The 21,803-nt window shown below is 40.9% G+C and overlaps 1 protein-coding gene across 7 annotated transcripts; it reads right to left on the bottom strand.

Moving 5' to 3' along the window:
* Positions 1 to 1,252: 1,252 nt before the first annotated feature.
* On the bottom strand, positions 1,253 to 21,778 carry PTPDC1 (protein tyrosine phosphatase domain containing 1). Of its 7 annotated transcripts, none has more exons than XM_042880309.1 (10): positions 21,742 to 21,778; positions 12,632 to 12,724; positions 9,781 to 9,952; positions 9,090 to 9,170; positions 8,827 to 8,945; positions 7,923 to 8,060; positions 6,144 to 7,339; positions 5,233 to 5,418; positions 4,741 to 4,851; positions 1,253 to 4,070 (listed from the first exon to the last, which is right to left on the bottom strand). In XM_042880309.1, exons 2-10 carry the CDS (start codon positions 12,714 to 12,716, stop codon positions 3,954 to 3,956), a joined length of 2,205 nt encoding a protein of 734 aa, XP_042736243.1. In that variant the 5' UTR covers positions 12,717 to 12,724; positions 21,742 to 21,778; the 3' UTR covers positions 1,253 to 3,953. The 7 variants fall into 7 exon arrangements, with proteins under 7 accessions (XP_042736243.1, XP_042736245.1, XP_042736242.1 ...); XM_042880311.1 differs by lacking the exon at positions 21,742 to 21,778 and adding an exon at positions 10,480 to 10,591 and having other exon boundaries at positions 12,632 to 12,692; XM_042880308.1 differs by lacking the exons at positions 12,632 to 12,724; positions 21,742 to 21,778 and adding exons at positions 10,480 to 10,591; positions 10,664 to 10,786.
* Between the last annotated feature and the right edge of the window lie 25 nt (positions 21,779 to 21,803).

Genomic DNA, 21,803 nt, shown 5'->3' with positions numbered 1-21,803 from the left:
CCTCAGTCTTTCTGATTCAAGACCTTTCCCAAAGAAAGTGAAAGGAATACGTGGTGAGGCACTACTCCAGCCACTGAAGACAAAATGCCTGCTTGAGTGTTCAGTCTGATTGCAGGCTAATCAGGATTGTCTAGTCACTGGAAAATGTAGAAGACAATTTGTAATCCCCATTTCCCAACAGCAGCCTGCTGCTGCTCTCATCTTGAGTCCTCCTTTTTCCATAATCTGTGTCCCACAGCTCACATCAGGTGGTGCAGCCTGGCAGCAGGTGCTCTGAGGTGTGCTCTGGAACAGACAGGATGTGCAGGTGTAAGAATAGGCATGTGAGGGGAAGTATCAATGGAGGTGCGTGGAAACCTTGTGTGGGAAGCACAGTGTTATTTTCAGCACTTACAGTGCTCAGTCACAGTGCCAATACTGAATGCTTTCTTTTTTTGCCTTCTTTTTTGCTTTTTTTTTTTTTTTTTTTTGCGCTTTAAGTTATTGTGAAGGATATTTTCTTTAAATTTTTCTGTGCTCTAAATAAGTATCTTGACATAAAGTTTGTTTTCTGTTGGTAGAGCCCTTTGTTTGGTGTCAAGTGGGGCTGCAATGCAATCAGGATTCAAGGAAGAATTCTGTCTGCTTAGGCCATGGGGACAGGATCCAGGCTCCATCCTCACTGTGGCTGTGGTGGTTATGCAGGCATTTTATGCTAACTGGCCTCAGCTTATTCTTGAGAGTAAATGTGGTAACATGACAAAAAGCTAGGTGACGCTGATCAAAACATGCCCTATCAAATATTTGTTAATCTGCTACTCTGTCATATGTTGTAACTCCAAAACAAATCGGCTGCACAGTCCTCTGTGGAAAACAGATGTGCGAAGTGGGCAGGGAGTGCCACTGTACCTCTGACACCGTGTCACTGAAATGAAGGGAATTCTTCATTTTAACCTCTACTTGTTTCTATAGTGAGACTGTGCTATGCACTATGTTCCTGAAGGAGCTGCTGTCTGTCACTGCCCATTGCTTTTCTTCTGCTCTGCATTCTGCTGCAGGAGAGCGAGAAGCTGGAACAACAATAAATCTAAATTTATTCTTTCTTGATGGGCTTTTATTGATCTTCCAGCAACCCTAAAGCCAAAGAATGAAGCGAATATTGCACCCTGAAGACACTGGCGATCGGAGAATTAAGATCACTTTCCCTTCTCAAAATGCTTTATAAAGTAGCTAGATGTGTGTGTGAATTATTTACACTTCAAAATACATAGAATCCTGTAGGAGAAGTCTTTATTAGCAGCTGTGCACAATTGATATGCTGACAGATCCAGACCTAGAATAATTAGATTTTTATCCAAGAGCCACAGGAAAATCTCAACTCATTGTTTCTGTGCAGGTGGAGAAAGAAGTACTGAAGTGTTTGACTCAGAGCATGCTGTTCTCAGCAGACAACTGGAGCCAAGGAAAAGAAGTGGCAAGAGGTACTTGTTTACTAGTTAAAGGTTCTTTTTCATCCGTGCGTCAAAATGAAGGGAAGATCCTACTATTTTTCAGACTATTGGTTGTTTTGACCAAGATGTAGTATAAATTTCACAAATTTTTTTTTTCTTTTAAATATTTCCATCTTATTTAAAAAAAAAAAAAAAAGTTACATCTGTGTATGGAAACCCATAGGTAAAAGCAACTGACTGAGTTTGCTGATGGATAGGGAGTGAGAAGAGCACAGGGGGCATTATTTGCATGTTTTTCTATTCAGGACTCCTCTGGCGACATTTTGTTAGTCACTGTAACTTGCTACAAGTTAGGAGAGAGCTGGCTGGTGGACTTGAAGCGGGAGAAGATCAAGAGGAAGAGTCCTGATGTTATGGAGATGGCAGTGCTGCACCAGTGGAGGGATTTCTCCTGGCATTTGTTGGCTGACAAGCCTTACTGAGTCTTGTCAGAAGTGCAGAACCCCAACTGTTTTATGCAGTCTCTTGCAGTAGCTATTGCAGGGAGTATCACTGCTGCTGCTGATACTGAGGTAACCTCCTGGTCAGGAAATGGGGTCCTCCTATCCCATCCTGCCACTAGCTCATGACTGTTTTGCTGCAGTGTGTTTAGGTAACAGATTGTCAGCATGCCCCTGCAGTGCTCCTGGTAAGCATGAAGAGAAATCTGCCCACACGTAGCCCGCAGCTGCAAGGCTGTCACACAAATTTGAGTCAGGTTAAGAACACGAGAAGATGATGTGGAAAATAAATACATCACTCAGGTAAGAAATGACTTAATAGGATGCTGCTGAAGTCTGTGGGCTTGATTATTCATTTAGATGGGCTATTTTTGGTTTCTTTTCCCCATGATGGATTCAGTCAGGTGTGGTTCACTTGCTGGTAATTGCAACCACATTTGTCATTGAAACAAACAAACAAAAAAAAACCAGTACATAAAAAAGCACCCAGTTCTACAGTATCCATCTGCATGGACAGCCTGTAAGTAATTTTTCAAGTGCAAACACCTGCCATTAACTCGCAACAGATTATTCTAGCTAGGTTTAATGACATGCAGTCCTTGTTAATTACCCCAATTTGAACAATTCCATACTGGTCTCTACACTGTGTATCATGCCAGGAATTGGTGTTACCTATTTGGAACTGCTCAGCTTTCATAAGCAGAAGTAATTCCCTGGGAAATTACGACACCTGCAAATGTATCTTAGTATTCCAAAATGGCACTGCTAAGCATGCTGGCTAAAGCTAAGCTGCATACCATGTCGCACTCCTACAAAGTTGCTTTCATGCATGTGATTTCATATCTGGTGTTTTACCTTCAAGCGTGGTTCTACCACACTTCAGGATGGTTCTACCAAAGAACTTTCTCTGAATTTGATATATAATCATCTGAAAGTTAAAGTATTTGTAATTTATGCACATATGAAACTGGTCTGCTTTTAACTCCAAATAGTCATTTGCAGTGCCAAATAAAAATATTTTTGAAATGACAAATTCTTGTCTAGCTACATATATATCAAAATGGGTGAACTGTTAATCTGGCATCCTGATAATCCAGCCTGAATCCTAAGGCTGTAATCAAAAACTGCAGATATGATGATATCCCAGTTGTTTTCTGTCTTATTAGATGAAAATAGCTCTATAAAGTGCATTGGAGATCATAAGATCTTCACTGATTATTTTTGAGTGTTATTTTACGACATTTATGTAAGTTTTTGCTGAACGTAAATATGGCCAGAAGTCTGATGATTAAATATTTTTTTTCACTTAAAATCTATGAAAGTTTAATAAAAAATAATTTATTCAAAGCATTTAAGAAGAAAAAACTCATTTTCCACTAAGGAAAAAATTAGAAGCCCTTTTTTTTGACAAAAGTTTCTAAATTAAGACCTTTGTAACTTGAAGAATTTAATGTGTTTCTCTAGTGGAGCACCTTTGAGGAATGCACTGGTGGCAATTATTTCATCTGCTGTTAACAGCAGACCTCAAGATCTGTTAATTATTTCTCTTTCTTTAAATTTTCTAAAAGGAGAGTTATTTCAGTCAGTATTTATTGTCCTCAAAGAAAAATCAAGTAACATTAATGTAAACATACTGAATACACAAACTTTAACTCAGTCCATTCAAACCTTTTGTACCATGGCACTGGACTTATGGCAACTGTGTAACTTGTACAAAGCATAGCTTGCCCATTACAGAGGTTTCTAAATAATAAATACAGCTCAAAACAAGTGAACATTTCGTGAAATAAAATAGTACTGGAAATCAAAAAGCTGCAGTACAGTCAAACAGGAGCTGTTCCTTAGAACCATGTAGATAGAACAGTTCACAATGAAACTCCCTCTAAAAAAATAAAATGTTTTGTTAAGAATGGCTGCCACCTAACATTAGGTAAATCATGCAAAATAGCACAAATTATAGTAGCTGGAAAATGCAAAATAATTTGGTAGAGTCATCTAATCCTTCAGCATCACCGTGCAGAAATCAAGAGGGATTCTCTGTTCCTTCCTTCAGCTTTTTTCTTTTTTCTTCCAGTGTTTGCTTAAATACTTTTTTCAGGGTATTGTAAATGTATGGTCCATCTTCAGAATCAAAGCTTGTCTAATAAAAGGCAGAAATTGAAATGCAGTTGTTACATAGGCGTCACATGGCAAAATGCAGAGATGAGCAACATTTAAAAAATAAAGCAGTTTTCAGGTTTATTTAAAAAAAAAAAAAAAAACAAATACAAACACGGAGTGCTTTCATTATGGAGTACTTCATGGTAAATAGTTTTGTCTAAACATTAAAGCAATGAAGAAATGCTATGATTATTTTAACAGCTGGCATGTCTGTAGATTTACAAGAGATTAGGAAGCAAAATGATGAACTTTCTTTTTAAATACTTCCACCTGCTGAACTACGATGTAATTTAGAAAGCAATTTAATCTGATGGGAAGAGTCCAAGTAATACAGTCCACCAAAGCCTTTGGTAGGCTACTCTCAGAGCCTTTTTATTCCCATCACTTAAAAATCATCTTTTCCCTAATATGAAGAAGTCCATGAATTGGAAGTGATCCAGAGACAGAAAAAGGAGACGAAAGGACTATGGCTCCAGTGACAGAATGGGGTTTGTTGAGAATATTCCCTATCTTTTATGTAGGATGGTAACCACAAATTCTGAATGGAGGCAGCACGAGTACAACAAGTGTGAAGGGACTGCTGTCACTTTTACTGCCCTGCTGGTTCATGATTTAAACAAACAAATACCATGCCTTGGACAGTTACTTGCCTTAGTGAAAGCTTTAACAGCACGAACAAGTAAGGCCTCCTCCACATCAGCTGGTAGCGTTTGCAAGTTCACCACACAGTGTAAAATACAAAGGATAGTCTGACACTGCTCCTGGTGGATAAAAGGAACAGCAGCTCATTAGAAGAAATCTTTTCATGAAAAACAATTAACTTTCCATTTTTGTTTATTGCTGTTTAAATACCAGACTGTGCCCTCCTGTATTGAAACCTTCAGGTGTAGGAGGTGAGGAGGGAATTTTCACAAGCCTAAAGAGCTTTTCTATATAATTGTGACAGTCACAATGGAAGAAAATCTTCTCTAGTGTGTCTCAAACTGCTCTGGAAATTTCTGGGTGATCAGGCATATCCCCATTTTGAATTTTAAAAGAGATTGAAGGTGCCTTTTGAATGTTTAATTTCCATGTTTAAAGGTCACAAATGAATAGAGTAACAAAACATGCTCAAACAATGCATTGACATATAAAACATCTACCTTTTTCAGTAAGTTAAGTGCATCTTGTGATTCTATGGAATTTTTTGCCAACATGTCAATATCATCTTTGGATATAATAGGCTCTTTCAGTTGCTCTATCCAGGACCACATCAAGCTACAGAGGATGAAAGGATCTCTCTCAGTAGAGATTTTATCCCAAGCTCCATCTCGAGAATTCAGTTCTTTCTTTAAAAAAAAAAAATAGGAGAGGAAAGAAAAAAGAAACTACAAATGCATCATCTGTTTACTTTTGCTAATATTCCTTTCAACTGCAACAGTATTAGGCTGCTTACATTCCAATATGAAAAGAAGACTTAATGGTTACAAAAAAGGAACTTTTTTTTTTTTTCCATGATGTCAATGTTAATCAGCAGTAATGCAAATGATTCTTTAACACAGAAAGATGATGTAAATAGTGCAGCTCAGAATCTCCCTGTTATCTCTCAGAATATATAACACAGCTTTGGATTCCTACTTCCTGCTGGGAGGATTTGGTTTTGAGAATAGCAGTTAAGTTTCTACTGAATTATAGGCAGAATCCTCTGATTAGTTCAGAGGAAGCACAGATTAAAAACAACATAACTCTAACTTAAAATCAGTAGCACTTTTATGCTATAGGAGCTAAGTTAAACCAGAGGTAACAGCACCAATTTTCATTAGTTAGTGAAATGGATGAACACAACCTGAAAAAATGTTCTAACTTCCTGTTGGGTACTGAAATTTGTAGGTTCATTTCGCATATTATTGAAAGATTTGACTCCTAACTGACAAATACAATTATTTTCTTAACCAGAGCATAAATCTGTGTCCCAGTGTGCCATTTCAAAGCACATGGTGGCATTTTTGCCATTTAAGAATTAAATGCAGTGGAATATTCAGAATACATAACACTGAATGAAATTAAAAATTACCTGCCACATTTCTACCTTCTGCTTCACTTCATCCTCTTCCAGAAATTCATTTATATTTGCAAGTGCTTTTGCTGCCAAAATTCTTCGAGCTTCCAAACTTAATTCTGACTGCAGAACAATGTGTGGAATTGCCTCTGACAGATCTTTGCTACCTTGGCTTTCACATCCAATGGAAAAGTTCACTTTAGAAGAAGAAGAAGAATCAGAGTCCTCTGAGACGTAGACTCTTCTGCTGTACATACGAGTCTCACATTCTTTTCTATGGCCAACCTCATTGGTGAAATTATGCCTTGGTGTTCCAGGCTCCCTGGTATAGTGGAGAGATGCTAGACCTGAAGAAAAAGTTCTGCTGCGTTGTACTTCTTTGGTAGAGTTCCTTCTCTGATAAAGTGAAGATCCATCTTTTTGCCCATCCAAATTAAACTTAGTCTGACTCCAAATTGTACATGTGTTACGCACTAACGCTTCTTTGTTCAAATCCAGTTCGTCTGTGGCAGAACTCTCCTCACCACTGTTCTGCTTAAGTTTGTTGCACAGTAATATCTGAGCAGGTACCGTCCATGCCGTTTCTCCTTGCTCTAAGAGGAACTCAGTTCTCCTTAGGTCTGAGTCACTGTAGCTTAGACGCCTCCTCACATGAGACAGAGGCTGAAGGCATTCGACGTTCCTCCTTTTCCAAAGAGGATCACATTCATGCGCAAGGGAGAAAAGAGAATCCTGCGTGTCACAAGTGGCCGAGTGGGTGTGCGAGGAGTCCGACGTGTCACTGTCCTGCCTGGCAAGGTCTCCATCCAGCCGTGTCGACACCAGCTGGGAGACAGTCTTTTCAATTTCAGCTGAGAGATCTGCTATGTTTAAGAGTTCTGCCTCTACCACTTGTCTGTTTTCAGCCAAGTCTAGGAGCAGCTTGCACACTAGGTGAATGAGTTTTGGCACGTGTTTGAGGTGCCTGCTCTCGTAACCATGGAGCAGGTGTCTCTGGCGGGTCAGGTACTGGGACAGCGTCACCCTGTGTGCCTTGGGCTCACAGCAAGCAAATACGTTTCTGAGAGGAATCAAAAACTGAGTGAATTCTCTGATGCACAGTAACTGCCCTCTAGTCTGAATAGAATTAGGCCTTTTTGCTCTGACAAAAAGAATGGCTTGATCAGCAGTCATTCTTGTTGCAAAAACTAAGTAGCAAGCTACTAGAACACCTGAAACACAGAAACACAAGCATTGGTTCAAGAATTTTCAAACAAAAACAATTATTCAGAAGAACTATGGGATGAAAATGAATATAGGTGAAGACACAAGCTTTGTGTCCACTATTATATGATGCTGTGGGGTTAGTTGCTTTTGTTGGACCACAAGACAGTAAATCCATTCTCACTACGCTTTCAGTGAGAGCAGTAGAGGCTTCTATGGGAAGAACTTATGCAAATAGGTCTTGAAAAAGCGAGGAGTAAATGAAATTTTGGGTGACTTTTTTTCCCACCAAAAGGAAACTGTCCCATTGAATGCAGCAGGGAATTACTGCACTGAAATTAAATAAAAAAAATCTAACCTTGCAGGTTGCTGTTTTTACATACTAAAACTGATCTCTTCCAGCTAATGACAGATGGTTTTCACAGATTTGTTTAATATTTTAATTACTTTATAGATCTTATAAAGATCTATAAAGAGCTGTAAAGACTTTAGAGATCTTGCAGTGAATTTAAATTATTAATAATTTATGAACAGAGGGTGCTTTGCATATTCAGAAAGGCAGTTCTGGTATCGTGCAGCAGAACAACATACCTGTCCGTCCAAGTCCCGCATGACAGTGAACAGCCACTCTGCCTTCCTGCAGCGCAAAAGCCATGACTTTTACCATATCAAGTATAGTAGTAAGAGATGCCACTCCATAATCCTTCCATCCAAAATTATAAAAGTAAACTAAAACAAAAAGAGAATGAGTTATTTGCTTTACTGAAAGTGAAGTTTTCGGTACTATATGCAGAGGAGAGATGACTAATAGTAAATTATAGTAAGAAAATTGTATAAAGATTCTTGGGGGAATCTGACTACATACTGCTTACAAGAGATTATTTTCCTATTTCAGAGTACTCTTGCTATTGCAATTTGATAAATGCATGAAGCTAGCACTGGACTGTCAAACTCGAGTTCAGCTGCAATGCAAAAAATTTAACAAAACTGAATGATTCATACAAAAATTACTGAGCTATCTAGAAGTAAAGCATCATTTTTCCCTTTTAGAAATTAAAGCACTGCTTCAGTCAAAAGCTTTTTCTTATACAGAGGCGCATTTACGCATGTTATCACATGAAAACACAAAAAATGCTGTCATTACAAATGGCTAGATATTTGGGAACTGAGAAGAAAGTTAACCAGCTGTTGTCCCTTCTTTCTTCTAAGTGGATAATGTGTTATTCACCATGGATTATATTTGCCCAGCTTTATCGTAGAATGGCCTGGGTTGAAAAGGACCTCAATGATCATCTAGTTTCAACCCCTCTGCCATGGGCAGGTTCGCCAACCACCAGACCAGGCTGCCCAGAGCCACATCCAGCCTGGCTTTGATTCTTACACCCTAACTTGTGCAACATTTCTTACATAGCTATTTAAGACATGCAAATTCAAGTAAAAATATCTGGAGCTGAAATGAATAATGAATGAGGCCCAGCAGCAGGAGTGCACGTACTGCCAGCCTCCATGAACGCCTCAGGAAGGTAGGTGAAGCCACTTTCTTGCTCCAGCGGATTCCCACAGCTCGCGTGCTCCCCAGGACGCTGCAGGTTAATTATGGTTTTTATGCCACATCTAAGAAAAGAAGAGATGAAATACGTGCTTATTCCTAGTGGAGAATATGGACCTTTACCAAAATCCAAATATAGGCTCAAAGAGAAAACAGACTGGGAATTCTATTAGTAATATGTACAATAAATAATGGGTAAATTTTCTTACCTTTCAAACTGTTCAATGATGTTGTACTTTTCAATTAATTCTGTTGAGGGTCGAGCCATAGCCAGTATGTTATCTGTTATCCTGAGGAATTAAAAAATAATATTTACTATTTTTACATTAATAAGGAGAATAATTATGTTAATTCCTGGGAATTAATTTGCCAAGATAAGGCTGCTGTGTTATTTTCATTATGACAGATGTGCTGCTAATGTACTAGAAATTCTTTTTCAAAAAACTCTCATCACACAGTGTTAGTGATGAATCCTGTTAAGTGGAGACAGATATCACACATCAAAAAACCTTTACTGGAATTGTTCGAATGCCCGTCCAATTAACATAGTAAAACATTCCTTTGAATAGAAATGTGAGCTGCTCCCTGTTTGGCCCTTTAAAGCTGTTATGCTTCCGTGCAGCATTCACTGTTAGATCAGTAAGAATGTGAAGGTGTGCTTCACATCAGTAATGCCGAATATGAATATGCTTTCTTCAAACATATTTCATCTTCAATAAATGTTTTTACCACACTTGAAATTCCATTATGAACACATTCTGACTCCTTTGCATTTTAAATCTCAGTGAAAACTGTCTGTAGTGCAGGATATTTTTATTAGAATTCATGTCAGTTTACTTTGACTTTTAATACGTATAAAGGCTGCAGTTACATTTAGTGACAGTAAATGCTGCATACTACCAAGAAGAGTAGAGCCCTTTAATAGCTTGCTCCTGGTCACTCCATCGAGCCGGATTCTCATACTTGCACGCACGGCCACCGCATGCCATCGAGCACTGCATGTGCCCAGGGATGACGTGGCGAAGGCGCTCCCCCACTTTTGTGTATTTTGCCGTCGGCCGCCTTGAACTTCCTATAACAGAGGCAAAAACCCCTTCAATAAGTGCCTCGTGAATTCATCTCCACCATACAAGTATTTGTTCAACCTTAAATGATAAAGTTACGAAGAGCATAAATGTACAGTATATGTTTACAACTCATTTTTCAAGGCAGACTCTAAGGATTCTGAGAAAAAAACAAAACGCTTGCATTACTAAAGCTGGTGTTTGTCACAGCAGATGTGTTCTTTTCCTGATGAAGCTATCGGCGTGCAACACCCCATGCAGGGCAACAACTGACAGACACCTGAAATCAGAAAGAGCCACATCCGTGTGGTGTGGCAGGTGCATGAAGGTGTCCTTCTATTTTATGTTACAGTGAAAAGCATGCATTAATCCTCAGATAAGGAATCAATGAACAAAACATAAAACACAGGAAAAAAAACACTATTTTATGCATGTAAATATAAAGTACGGTCAACAGAACAGAAGTGTATGTATTTATTAACAGAGCCAACAACAACAACAGAACTGCCAACAGTCTTAAGGAGAACTACTTTACTTTTTTTCTCAGGAAAAGTTGCATCCATCTCCTCGGGGCTCAGCGACGATATTGCCACCATCACCCGGTGCGTCGATGATGAGAGAACCTCAACAACTGAGCTCCGGCGCCTCTGGATGATGCGAAGAAGCGGATCGGAGGAAGAATGCCTCCGACCCTGGAAAAAGTTGCTAAAAATACTCACTGCTGAGCGCCGCCGCGGTGAGCCCTGCATGATGACCAGCACCAGTGACAGCACAGCGCGGCTGCCGAGCAAGCACGGGTCTGAAAGCCAAGTTGCTCAGCACTGAAGTTGCAGCGAGATGCGCATCCCTCCGTCTGCTGGAGCAGCTAGTCAGCATGGGCTGAGCTGTCTCCATAGTGACAAACAATGAGGGCTCTGCTGCCAGCCAGCCCCGTGGCAGTGACATTCTATATGAATTGATTCTGTTTGGGACAAAGTGTTCCGCTGCTGATGAAAATAGTTGCATTTCAAGTAGATAATTTTGAAAATGGACTGGGAACAACCAAAACATTTTTCCATAAACAATGTGAGTATTTTAGTTAGTTGTAAATAACATACATTCAGAACTCAGTTAGGCACAAAATAATATATTCAAGAGAACAATCAAAATGTATTTGGAGGCTCTGCTTCCTGAGGAATCTGTAAGTACATTATACGCCCCCAACTCCTGGTTTTACATTCCACAACCACCTCTCTCCCTCCGCTGAGCTGCTGCAAAATGCATCATTAGCTCTGTAATAATTGGGATTAGTGTGCTGCTACTGAAATGGCTCATTACACGATGAATTGTAGACTGTTCACTCTGGACCATTCATATCTTCTAACAAACACAATTTGTTACTCAAAACAAAAGGCTTATTTTTTTTCAGGGCACAGCTCTTTTATTAACCAGAGCTGTTAGCCCTACAGAGTGAGATAAAGCAGATTATGGGGAGGAGAAGATGCATCAGTTGAGTGCTTTAGGCTTTTGAAGGTAGATATTAGGTGGCAAATTGCCTCCCACTTTGCTGCCAGCGTGCTAAGTAAGAGAATGAGCTGGCCAGGAAGATTACTGCGCTCTCAAAAGCACAACATTCTCAAGCAACTTACGTGGAGAACGGATTTACAGAAATGTGGATGTGTTTGGTTTTTTTTAAAGTCATCGAATTGTCTGAGTGTTAAAGGGGAGAGAGCAGAGAGATGAAGAAAACTCACCATAGCTTTGGTCAATTAACAGAATCCCACTGTGTTTTCCCTAGGTTGTATACTTCATTCAGTCTGATTTTTCCTTTTGTGTTATGGAAACAGTAACCCTTAAAGAGGAATTGTGTATGAGAAAGCTCTTTTTTTATACAAAATCATGAGGCAAAAATCTGCTGTTTCTTCCAGGTACTGAACAGGGACTGAGTGACTGAATATTGAATACTGCAGCCCCACTGTTAAGACACAGTAAGGACTTCTGTAGAAACCAGGCATCTGGACACATCTGTGGTGATGTCGTATGTGAAAAGGAGAATGTTAAGGCTCAAAGATCTGACTGTCCTAATGAAGCCGATATAAGAAGATTGGGAAATACTTAAGTATGCTTTTATTCTGGGTGTCAGGTTGAAGAGAAGGGAAGGAGATGAAGAAGGTTCTTCAAGTGCTGCCTATGTCCAGCCAACAAACAAACAAAAAATGCTTCTGAGTTAATTACATTCTTTCTCACATTTCATTCTTAACTCTTTTTCTTCCCAGAATTTTTTCTCCTGTATATATCAAGTGATAATGGAGCCAGAGATGAGCAAGTGAAAATGCTGCATACCATTATTTTTCCACTGAGTCTAGCATGATTTGCAAGTACTCACCCAGAAACTTTCAATATTGGAGAGGGTTTTTTTGTTGAAGGTTTTTTGTGCCTTCAGAGAACTGGGCAGCTTCTGAACATGGAACCATTTCTCTAAGCAAGAGACTTGGCAAACTGAAAGTTACTGAAAAGTTCAACATCTTAACACATCGTGGCAATAAGAAGTCACACAGTTTGCTTTTGCTATAGACATTTTATGCTTAAAATTTGGGAATAATGTCCATTTTTCCCCTATGGAAAATTGCTTCTTTTCAGAACTTTTTAAGCTGTTTATATGAATAGCATAAGTGGTTGATAAAATCAGTGGATGATAAAATCATTACCTGAACTCATATTTGCAAGATACACACTGCTCTCTAGCAATGAAGAGTATGGTAGTTCATTTTGCAGCAAAACTCCTGCAGCCATTGCAGTACCTGTGGAAACAGTAATATGTTTGCTGTCACTCTGCAAGCTCGAAAATGCAAAATAAAGCTGAATTAAAGCTCAGTACCTGGCACCTGGTTACAAAGTCATCCAAGGGTTAAGATCTGGGCATTCAGGCACAGACCATTACTTTCTTTTTGGTGTGCAATCTTAAAATTCACCAGTTCTGCTATCTGTCCTAGCAATAAGAAGTCACCTGTGTATTTCCAGCTCCAGAGTCTGGCTGATGGTGTACCTTACAGTTGTGTTCTATATGCACAGGAGCCACTCACCTAGAAACCTTTACAGCCAAATCAATTTTCTCAAATTCTTAAAAGTAAACACACAACTATAAATCCTGCACTGGAAGCTTCCAAGGGGCCGTTCCAGCAAAACCAATGATGATAGCACTATTTCCAGATCATACCATTCATAATTTTAGTCCAAGCAGACTGTGTAAGGTACGTGCCTTCTCTGCTCTCTTTCCTCCATTCTGTTTTAGTAAGCTGGCAAGTTTGAAATCACATATATGAAGATTCTCCTCTAATTAGAAAACAGAACACAAGACTGTCTAAGCAGAAAGCATGTTTTCCTATAATACAAAGCAAGCTGAAGAGATTGTATTTGAAAAACAGATAATACAAGGAAAGCTGTCAGTGTGAACTTATTAATCAGTCACTGTGATGTTTAAGTAAAACAACTTCATGGCTCCTGAGTGCACATCCTTACTTCTCATACCTCAATAGTAAAATAGTTGCAAATATAGTACTAAAAAAAGCATGTCCATGCTATAACTATTGAAACTCTTCTAAATAAACCTTCAGTCCCAGATTCTGCGAAAATAACACTAAGATTCAGTGCCACAGTGTTCTAAGAGACAGGTTTACTGCAATCATAATAATGAGGATTATTACGTGGTAAACAGTCCAGTGCTGTGTTGAGGTATTAACTGCTTGTCATTCATTCTGCATGAATATTAACTATATAATATATTAACTATAATTCTGAGTAATTGCTTTAGGTAAATAATTGGATCAATTCACATGAAATTTAATGTATAGATATTATATTATCTAACACATACTTATATTGAAACTATTCTTCTATATGTGTTTATGGACTTTATTCCACATCAGTGTCACTGAGTACAGCTCTGTCCCTTACTTACGGTCCCAGCTTATGGTGGGAACACCATACACGTACACAAAGTAATCCATCAATATCTGCTGCATCAGTGGCCTCAAAGAGATGAGAATTGCATTTTTCTGTGAAAGCCAAGGGGTCTTTTGAAAGTTCATTGATGCTAAGCAAGACATTCCTTATGTAAATATGTATATTCTGAAGAATGTTCATTAAGATGAGTCTTAATGTAGAATAGAGATGCACATTTTCTACTCAGCTGCTTGACCATCTGACTGCACTTTACAAGTCCATCCCATAATAAACAGGCAGGAATACATGCTTGTACTTGCATTCTGAGAAGCTCTAGTATCCCTGTGTTTTTTTTCCAGTGGCTTTTGAAATCAGTTAGGGATGATTTTCAGTCAGAGGAAACTGCAGCTCAAGAAATCACTAATTTATCCCCAGAAGTTCCATTTAGGGTTAATACAATTGAACTGCCAAAAAAAAAAAAAAAAAAAAGAAAAAAAAAAAAGGGTTTCTATTTCTCAGAAACTTCTCTCAAAAAATCTTGATAGCTTCTCCAGGCAGCATTTCAATATGTCAGGTCTCATCACACAGGCAGTGGGAGCACCAGCAGTCACACCACTCGAGACCAAGGGGTAAAGGCTGTGTTTTGAGATAGTAAGGACTAATTTGGTGTTGCTGTTACTGCAGAGGTGCATTACATTCCTGCACTGATAAAAAGAGTGTTGAGAGCTGGAATAGCATTTGGGTCAAAGGAACAACAACTGCTTTTCCAATGTACTGCATATTCTTAGTTTTAAAAGGTCCTCTTCAGCATTTTGTTCATCTGTTAGCACCTGATGGACGCTAGAGAAAATCAAGCCTCAGATGTTATTCCAGGTCATGTTCTTTATGAGCTCTCCGAGGGAGCTGAGTCACGTGCATCGTGGCAATCATGATACCACCTTAATCAGATCTGCTCTGTGCCATGCTTTTCTATTGCCATGACAGCAAAGAGGCTGCTCTTTTAATCCTGGTATCACAACTTAAGAAATGGAACAGTGTCTTAGGTGATTGATGTTCCATCTCTTTACCATGGGAAGCAATGTCGTTAAGCTTGCACAAACAAGACAGGTAAAGAAATGGGAGTAAAAATAACATCTGCAGTGCTGGCTGACTGAAACAAATGTCAGAACCACAGTGCCCAGGGAAACGGGTCTGTTGGAGCCAGACACCAAGCACTAAGGGGATATTCCAGCAGTGCCCTTCAAGGCATGCATTCTGTACTTGCTTTGGTGTTTCTCTGCGTACCTTGGAGGGCTTTTCCCCACTTCTGTGCAAACCAGATCCTAGCAGAAAGGATGTCTCAGATTTTGTTGCCAATTCACTTATTGCATTTGGTAACAGATGACAGCTGTCACATCCAACTTGCTGTGTCATATAATCAGAGGTGGATTTCTGTCAGAGGAAATTGCACAGGCACACTGTGCTTCCTTAGGTGAGATCAGTCTGTGCTCCCACTTAGTTTCTAAGGGGTGATGCAGCCTCTAGAATAAAAGAACCCTTAGTGAAGGTTAAGCAGCAAAAAGCCATGCAGCAAATCGGACAGCTGAGAGATGGGGGCCTGCAACTGGCTGGCAGGCAGCTGCCCAGAAAGGAGGAAAGTTCACAGCACTTACACCACAGCCCAAAACTGGCTGAGGTGTCATTCTGCCTTGCATACAGGATGAGCATTTCCTATGATTGCAGGATCTGGAAATCAGTGTTTTCCATTTGCTGGGCTGAATTTTTGCTTCAGAATGGACTGAGAGAAGGAAATAATGTCTAATGTTTTAGCAGGCAGAAAACAAGCCCCAAAGTGCTAAGATTCCCACTATACCTTAGCAATTAATATGGTTGTTTAACAGATGCAGTTACTGTCTTCAGAACATGCTTTCAAACAGGAGAGTTTGCGTTCCAAACCGGAATGATTCCAGTGGTGGCAGTGCAGCTGCCAGCACACAGTAATCCTCCCCCCATTTCTGTGGAGCTGTTTACTAAGAGTGAGGACCCATTTCCCCAGATTTGTATGGATCTGGTAACCTAGAATATGACAACAGACCACACATTGAAAAGATTGGTTTCATGTATTATCATGAAAAATCTTGGGTAATCTTTCCATTGTAAATACATTCTTACATACAAGAGAGGCAAAGGCTGATGCTTATGCCTGTCACATAAAATGTGGAGATCACTTGTAGTATTTTCTTGCTTTTAAAGTGATTTGTTCTCCCCCCTATAGCATTTACAGACAAGGAACAAGCAAATGGGCAACCTGCTAAAGGAACACACAGTCAGTGCAACTGCAGGTAGGGGCCACACTAGGTTAGCACCTAAGCCCTCAGGTAACATTTACTCCATGGCCTGGTTCTGTAAGTACTTATCTTCTTGAATGGCTTTGCTCCTGGGAGCAGTCCCACAGAAGTCAAGAGGATATCTGTCTAAATATCAGATTATATGGGATGAAGTTTCATTGCCTGAACGCAAAGTTCTGAAAACTGCACTAATTAAGATGTTTAGAAATTAAAGACCACTCAGTTAACAAGACGAAGCAAAAATATGACCACGTGAGGACTGTTTATAATTAATGACAAGGTTAAGAGCTTTGATTATTATGAATGGTGAAACAAAATTAAAAGCACTAGCTAGGAGCTACATCAGCAATTGGAAAAGGCAAATAAACACACTACAGGACAAAGGGAAGACGAGGTATTAATTTGAACACATCTTCATACAGTTCAGAGGTTTATAATTTGCACAGCAGAACAGTACTGCAGCTGTTGTAGGACTGCTCTGATTTCACACAGCCAGAACTGATTTGTTACTTCCATAAGTAAGTGGTATTTTAACCCTTAGGAAAAAAATTTCAGCATTTGTTTTAGTTTATGGTGAATGTCATTTAATCATTATGCATTGTATTTAGAGGACTATAACTGCTTTCACATACAAAAGAGACAAAAGAATTTAATTCATTAGAAAGTTATGTAGGTGCTGGTCTGGTGATTCACTATTTGCTATTAATAGCTTTTTTTACATGAATAGCAACCAAAAATGGGCAGGTCTATCAACTGACTGGATTCGTCTCATTGAGTCACGTCAGCTTTCAGTGCTAACGCAACAGTTAACAGAAGTTGTCTTAACCTGCCTTGCACAGGCTGGCAACCAGTAATTACTATTGAGAAGTACAAAAGAGGGGTGAAAATGAATAAAGGAACTGCTCTACAAACAACACGAGTGAGTCTGATATTCCTGATCCTGTACTGTGACAGAGTTTTGTATGTAAGACTACATACAAAAGAATGGAATACCTTCAGTGCTGCTGAGTGCTACTGAGGGAATTTGAAAGTGGAAAAGATCTAAACAGAACTCTACAAGGTAAAGGGGTTACACCTCAAATAGTCAAAAACGTAGTAAATTTAAGTGAGTCTTCAAACAGAAGTGCAGGAATTTCAGTCTAACATCTTACCTGTGACCCTGCAAAAAGAGTGAGTGAATGCTGACGCCTTCATGGCTGCAGTACCATCCCCAGAAATGCGCTGTAGGGACACCCCGTTTACAGAAGAGATGCTGAATTATGTTGCTGCAGTGTTTCCTGTAGTTAATTGGATTCACGGTGGTAATCTGGGAGGAGCCAATAACTATCTTTTCTTAACTTAAGACTGTATGAGGAATGCCTTGCGGGCTATGCAGATAATCATCTCATGAACTGCTTTCTGCGTCTGCCTAGATTTCAGAGGGATTGAGGCAAAGAGGCCACGCCAAGCTCTTCAAAGAACAGAGCCCTTCACACCACCCTGCTCTGTCCATTCTGTTCACCTCCACATGCTATATGCCCCCAGAAGCGTGGGTCTGCATGCGCCAGCCAAAGGAGCACAGCTACAAAGCTCACTGTGGGAACGCACCCGCATCACTGCAGTTCAACTGATACATAACCTCAAAGCACCACGAAAAGAAAATCAGATTCATCTCCTACTGTTCCTATCTGTGGTTATACCCTCAACAATTTTTTTCATTTTTCATCCAGTATAGCAAAGACTGTCATTAAAGCATATATACTGAGTGCAAATTCTCTGCATTAACATCCCACAAGCATAACAAAAAGAAGTTATTCTGAATGCAAAGGATGTGATCTGCTAAAAAAAACAGACTTGATTTAATTAATACAAGCCAGACTAAAGTAATAAAACAAGCTAAATAAAATGAGATTTGATGTTCTATTTCACCAAATCAACTACAGTATTATCTGACAAGAAAACAGATTTCATCTATTTTCACAGCTTCCCCACGTGTCTTATTAAAACAAATTAAAAAAAAAAAAAAAACACACAAGCTAGCATTAATTAAATGCTTACTCACTGCTCATCATTAATACCTCCCAGTTACTTAGAGGAAAAAAAAAAGTATGTGTGCAAGCTTCTGTAGATGGGGATGTGTTTTTTATTTAAACAAGTTACAGGAGACAACTGGAGGCTGATGCCAACATGTGTTAATTCCAAACGTGTTGTCTCAGATAAACACCTGCCTTGCTGTCAGGAGGGAGATGGAGCACACAGAAGAGCATCAAATGGTTACAGTAATTTTCAGAAGTAATGATGTAGCAAATTGTCACCCTTACTGTTGTATGGTAATAAAGGAAAGAAGAACAATGCCACTACTTGAAAAAAGGACCACGTAGTCCTTAACATCACACTTTTTTGTACTGATATTGCAGGGACAAAAAAGAAATCATGGGCATGAACTCAACTGCAGCTGATCATTTTAGTAAATAGCTGACATCATACATATACACACGTATCAGGCCATCTGTGCAAAAAAGTCTTAATTGAAAATGGAACTTAAGGAGTCTGAGGTGGACCCTGGGCAGTAACCAAAGCACATCACTGCCTCAGAGGCAGAACGCAGCGCTGAGCTCCTACAAATTAAATGCCTTTGGTGGGAACCTGCACTAAAATCTGGTAAAGCATTTGGTAGGAGGAAGTGAGCAGATTTGTTAGCGGATGAAAGAACAGAAATACGCTTCAGACAATTAAGAAACATTAACTAAATGGAATTCTTAATAGAAGCATAGCCTTTTTTTGGGAAGTTTACACTGATTATACAACAGCAATTCACTTATTTGACTCTGGAGGAAGGTTTGGTTTTGGATGGTTTCAACGCTTGGTGCAGCAGCCTGCTGCTCTGCTGCATCCGTATGGTATTAGTGAGTTGCTGCCTCTCATTCCTGCACTTGCACTCTTCAGAAGGAATGGCAGCTCATTCAGCTGAACAACTGATGTTTTCCCAGAGGTCTGAAAAGCTGAGCTAGTTCCAGGAATGAGTGCCAAACATGTTTGTTCCAACAGGCCCTGTCATTGCATTGTTGTTAAGACGAGGCTTTGTGCTAGGGATGACTCTTGGGGGAGTCAGCCATTAGGCTGAAATAATCTGCCATTTTCAAAGGAAGAGTGCTCAGAGTAGGTGGGAAGGTGGTGACTAAACTAACAATCTTTCTCTCCACATTTTGGCATTTTCCTATTTAAACAAAATAAGAATCCCATGTCCTCTGGAAAATTCTTTTGAACTGTGAAAACCACTGAAAGACATTAACAGGCTTTTCAGGTAAGTAGAGCAGGGTCACCAGGCTGCAGCAGCTCATTTCCCCAGCATCACATGGGCTGCCTCCCAGCAGCAGCTCTGCAGTGTGATAAGCAGAGGCACCTGTCCCATGTCCTTAGGTAGAACTGCATCAGATTAGGCAGGCAGTGAAGTTACTGTCTCACAGTGAACCGAATGCAACTGAAATGTCTGACCATCATTTAGACTGCAGTGTTCTCGTTGCTACACAAGAGCACCAAACTGTTCTAAAACCTTCTAGTTTACTAAAGCTTATCTTTCTTTAAGGTGGATTTGAATTTAGCATAAGCAGCATATTTAGATTTCTAGCTGGCTTGAAGCATCTCCAGCTTCATCTTTTGCTTTTTGCTCTTCTTATAGTTTGGGTAATGAAAATCAATGTAGCTTCATTTTCAGCTTGCATAAAACACTGCAGGGAATGCTTTCATTCTTGTGTTTTTCAGAAACAGTATGAAATTTTATTAAAGACTTCTTACAGGCTTTGCCATCACGCTGTAAATTGATCATAAAAGCACCTCAACTACACCAGCACTGTTACTCTTGTGAGACACGTACACGTGTAGATGCTTCATGAGATCCCAGAGCAACAGCCCACTGAGGAGCCCCGGCCTCATTTGTCATCTGTACTTCCTACATTCATTCCTTTCCTCTTTTGTTCCACTGTTGGATAAAACTGACAAGATGGAATACAACAGAAATGCAGTGAAATGTTAGGAAAAGGCAGAACTGAAGATTTCAGTTCAAGAGCATTCTAAAACTGACAAATTGCATCACGTGTTTCTTATAGATCATTCAGTGCGCTCACAATGCAACAGGTGACCACCAGCTACGGAAACAAGCTACAGGCACTTGTTCAGCCACAGGCTTTGAAATTAGAAGTGCAACTTCAAGGAAATACAGGTTGAAAAGGGAGAGGAGAGCTGCCACTGGGCTACAGCAACCCACTTCAGCTCTGCTTTGTGAGACAGCTCATTTCCTGACCATGGAGCACAGGGGCAAAGCCCTCATCCAGTCATTGCCTGCTTTGGGTTAGCAGCTCTGTTTCTGAAACACCAAATGTTGGGTTGTTGGAAAACAGCAAAGTTAGGAAATTAATTCCTTCCCTCATACAACTTCTGAAGAGCCACCACAGGCTTTGCTAATTTGTGCTGACCTTTCCAAAAGCACTGCTTAATGTATGCATGACATCTAGCAAACATAGGCCGTGCAGCAGAACAGGTATGGTGGAAACACGCAACAAAGCTCAGCTGTTCAAGAACAGCACATAAGGTGGGAAAGAGGAACTGGTGAGGAAATGAAGGAGATGGGAGGTAGGCAGTCCTTTTAAAAACACACGCAAGGAACAAAATGCTCGAGCTTCGCCATGTGGGGACTGCTTGAGTGAAGAAGCAGAGCAAGTCAGCAAACTGGCCAGGGAGCATCAGGGAGTGTCAGGGAGCAGGAGGGACACAGCCGCTCATGAGGGCTTTGCTGGCTCTCGGGATGAAATTCAGGCCAGGAAGTGCTCCACTGGAGAGAAACTGAAGGAGCAGGTACGATTTTATGTCATTTACAACAAACACTGAGCTATCCAAAACCAGGAGCAAAGTCGTTTACAAGTTCTTCTGACAAACAAGCACAGCCAGCATTCGGGCACCGCCGTTCCCGTTCTCTGCGGTGCGAACGCGGCGTTGCGCAGCACCCCGCGCTGTGCGAGGCGGGGCAGCAGCACCGCAATCCCGCGCCGCGTCTCCCCGCGCCATTCGGCGGCTGTCCCGTCCGCTCGCGGCTCCCTCGCAAACCGCGCTCGGAGCCGTTCCCGTGTTTCTGACGGAGACCTGAAGGCACGCCGTTAGGGTCGGCCCGCGCTGCCGCTCTCTCAAACCTAGTAAGAGGATTACACCGCTAATTATAGCTCTGGAGCGCTGTTCTTACAGCACGGCCTCGAGGACCGCCTCCGCCGCTCGCTTTGCCTTTGTTTCCTCGCACATGTGGCTCTGTGTATGTTTTATTACACCAACCGCCCACGACAAGCACAGAGGGACGGATGTTTCAAGCAACACGTCATTGCAAACGCCAGCATCAGCGCTGCGCGCGTCCTTTCGGGCTCCATTACCCAACGGATACCCCGCCCCGCGCTGCCCCAGCGGCCCGGGACGCCCCGGGCGCGGCCGCCTCCGGCCGGGGCGTGGCGTCACCCGCCGCCACTGATCGGCCGCGCTGGGCACGGCGCCGGGACGGCCGCGCGCAGGGCTGGGGGCGCCGCACCCACCTGCACCGACGCTCCGCCGCCGCTCCGCCGCCGCTCGGCGTGGGGAAGGCGGGGCCGGGCCG

The sequence above is a fragment of the Lagopus leucura genome, unplaced genomic scaffold (genome assembly GCF_019238085.1).
Source record: "Lagopus leucura isolate 7727_CA_CO unplaced genomic scaffold, USGS_WTPT01 Super-Scaffold_100026, whole genome shotgun sequence".
Lineage (NCBI taxonomy): Eukaryota > Metazoa > Chordata > Aves > Galliformes > Phasianidae > Lagopus > Lagopus leucura.
Note: the sequence above shows the minus strand (reverse complement) of the source record. Positions and strands in the feature narration are given on the sequence as shown.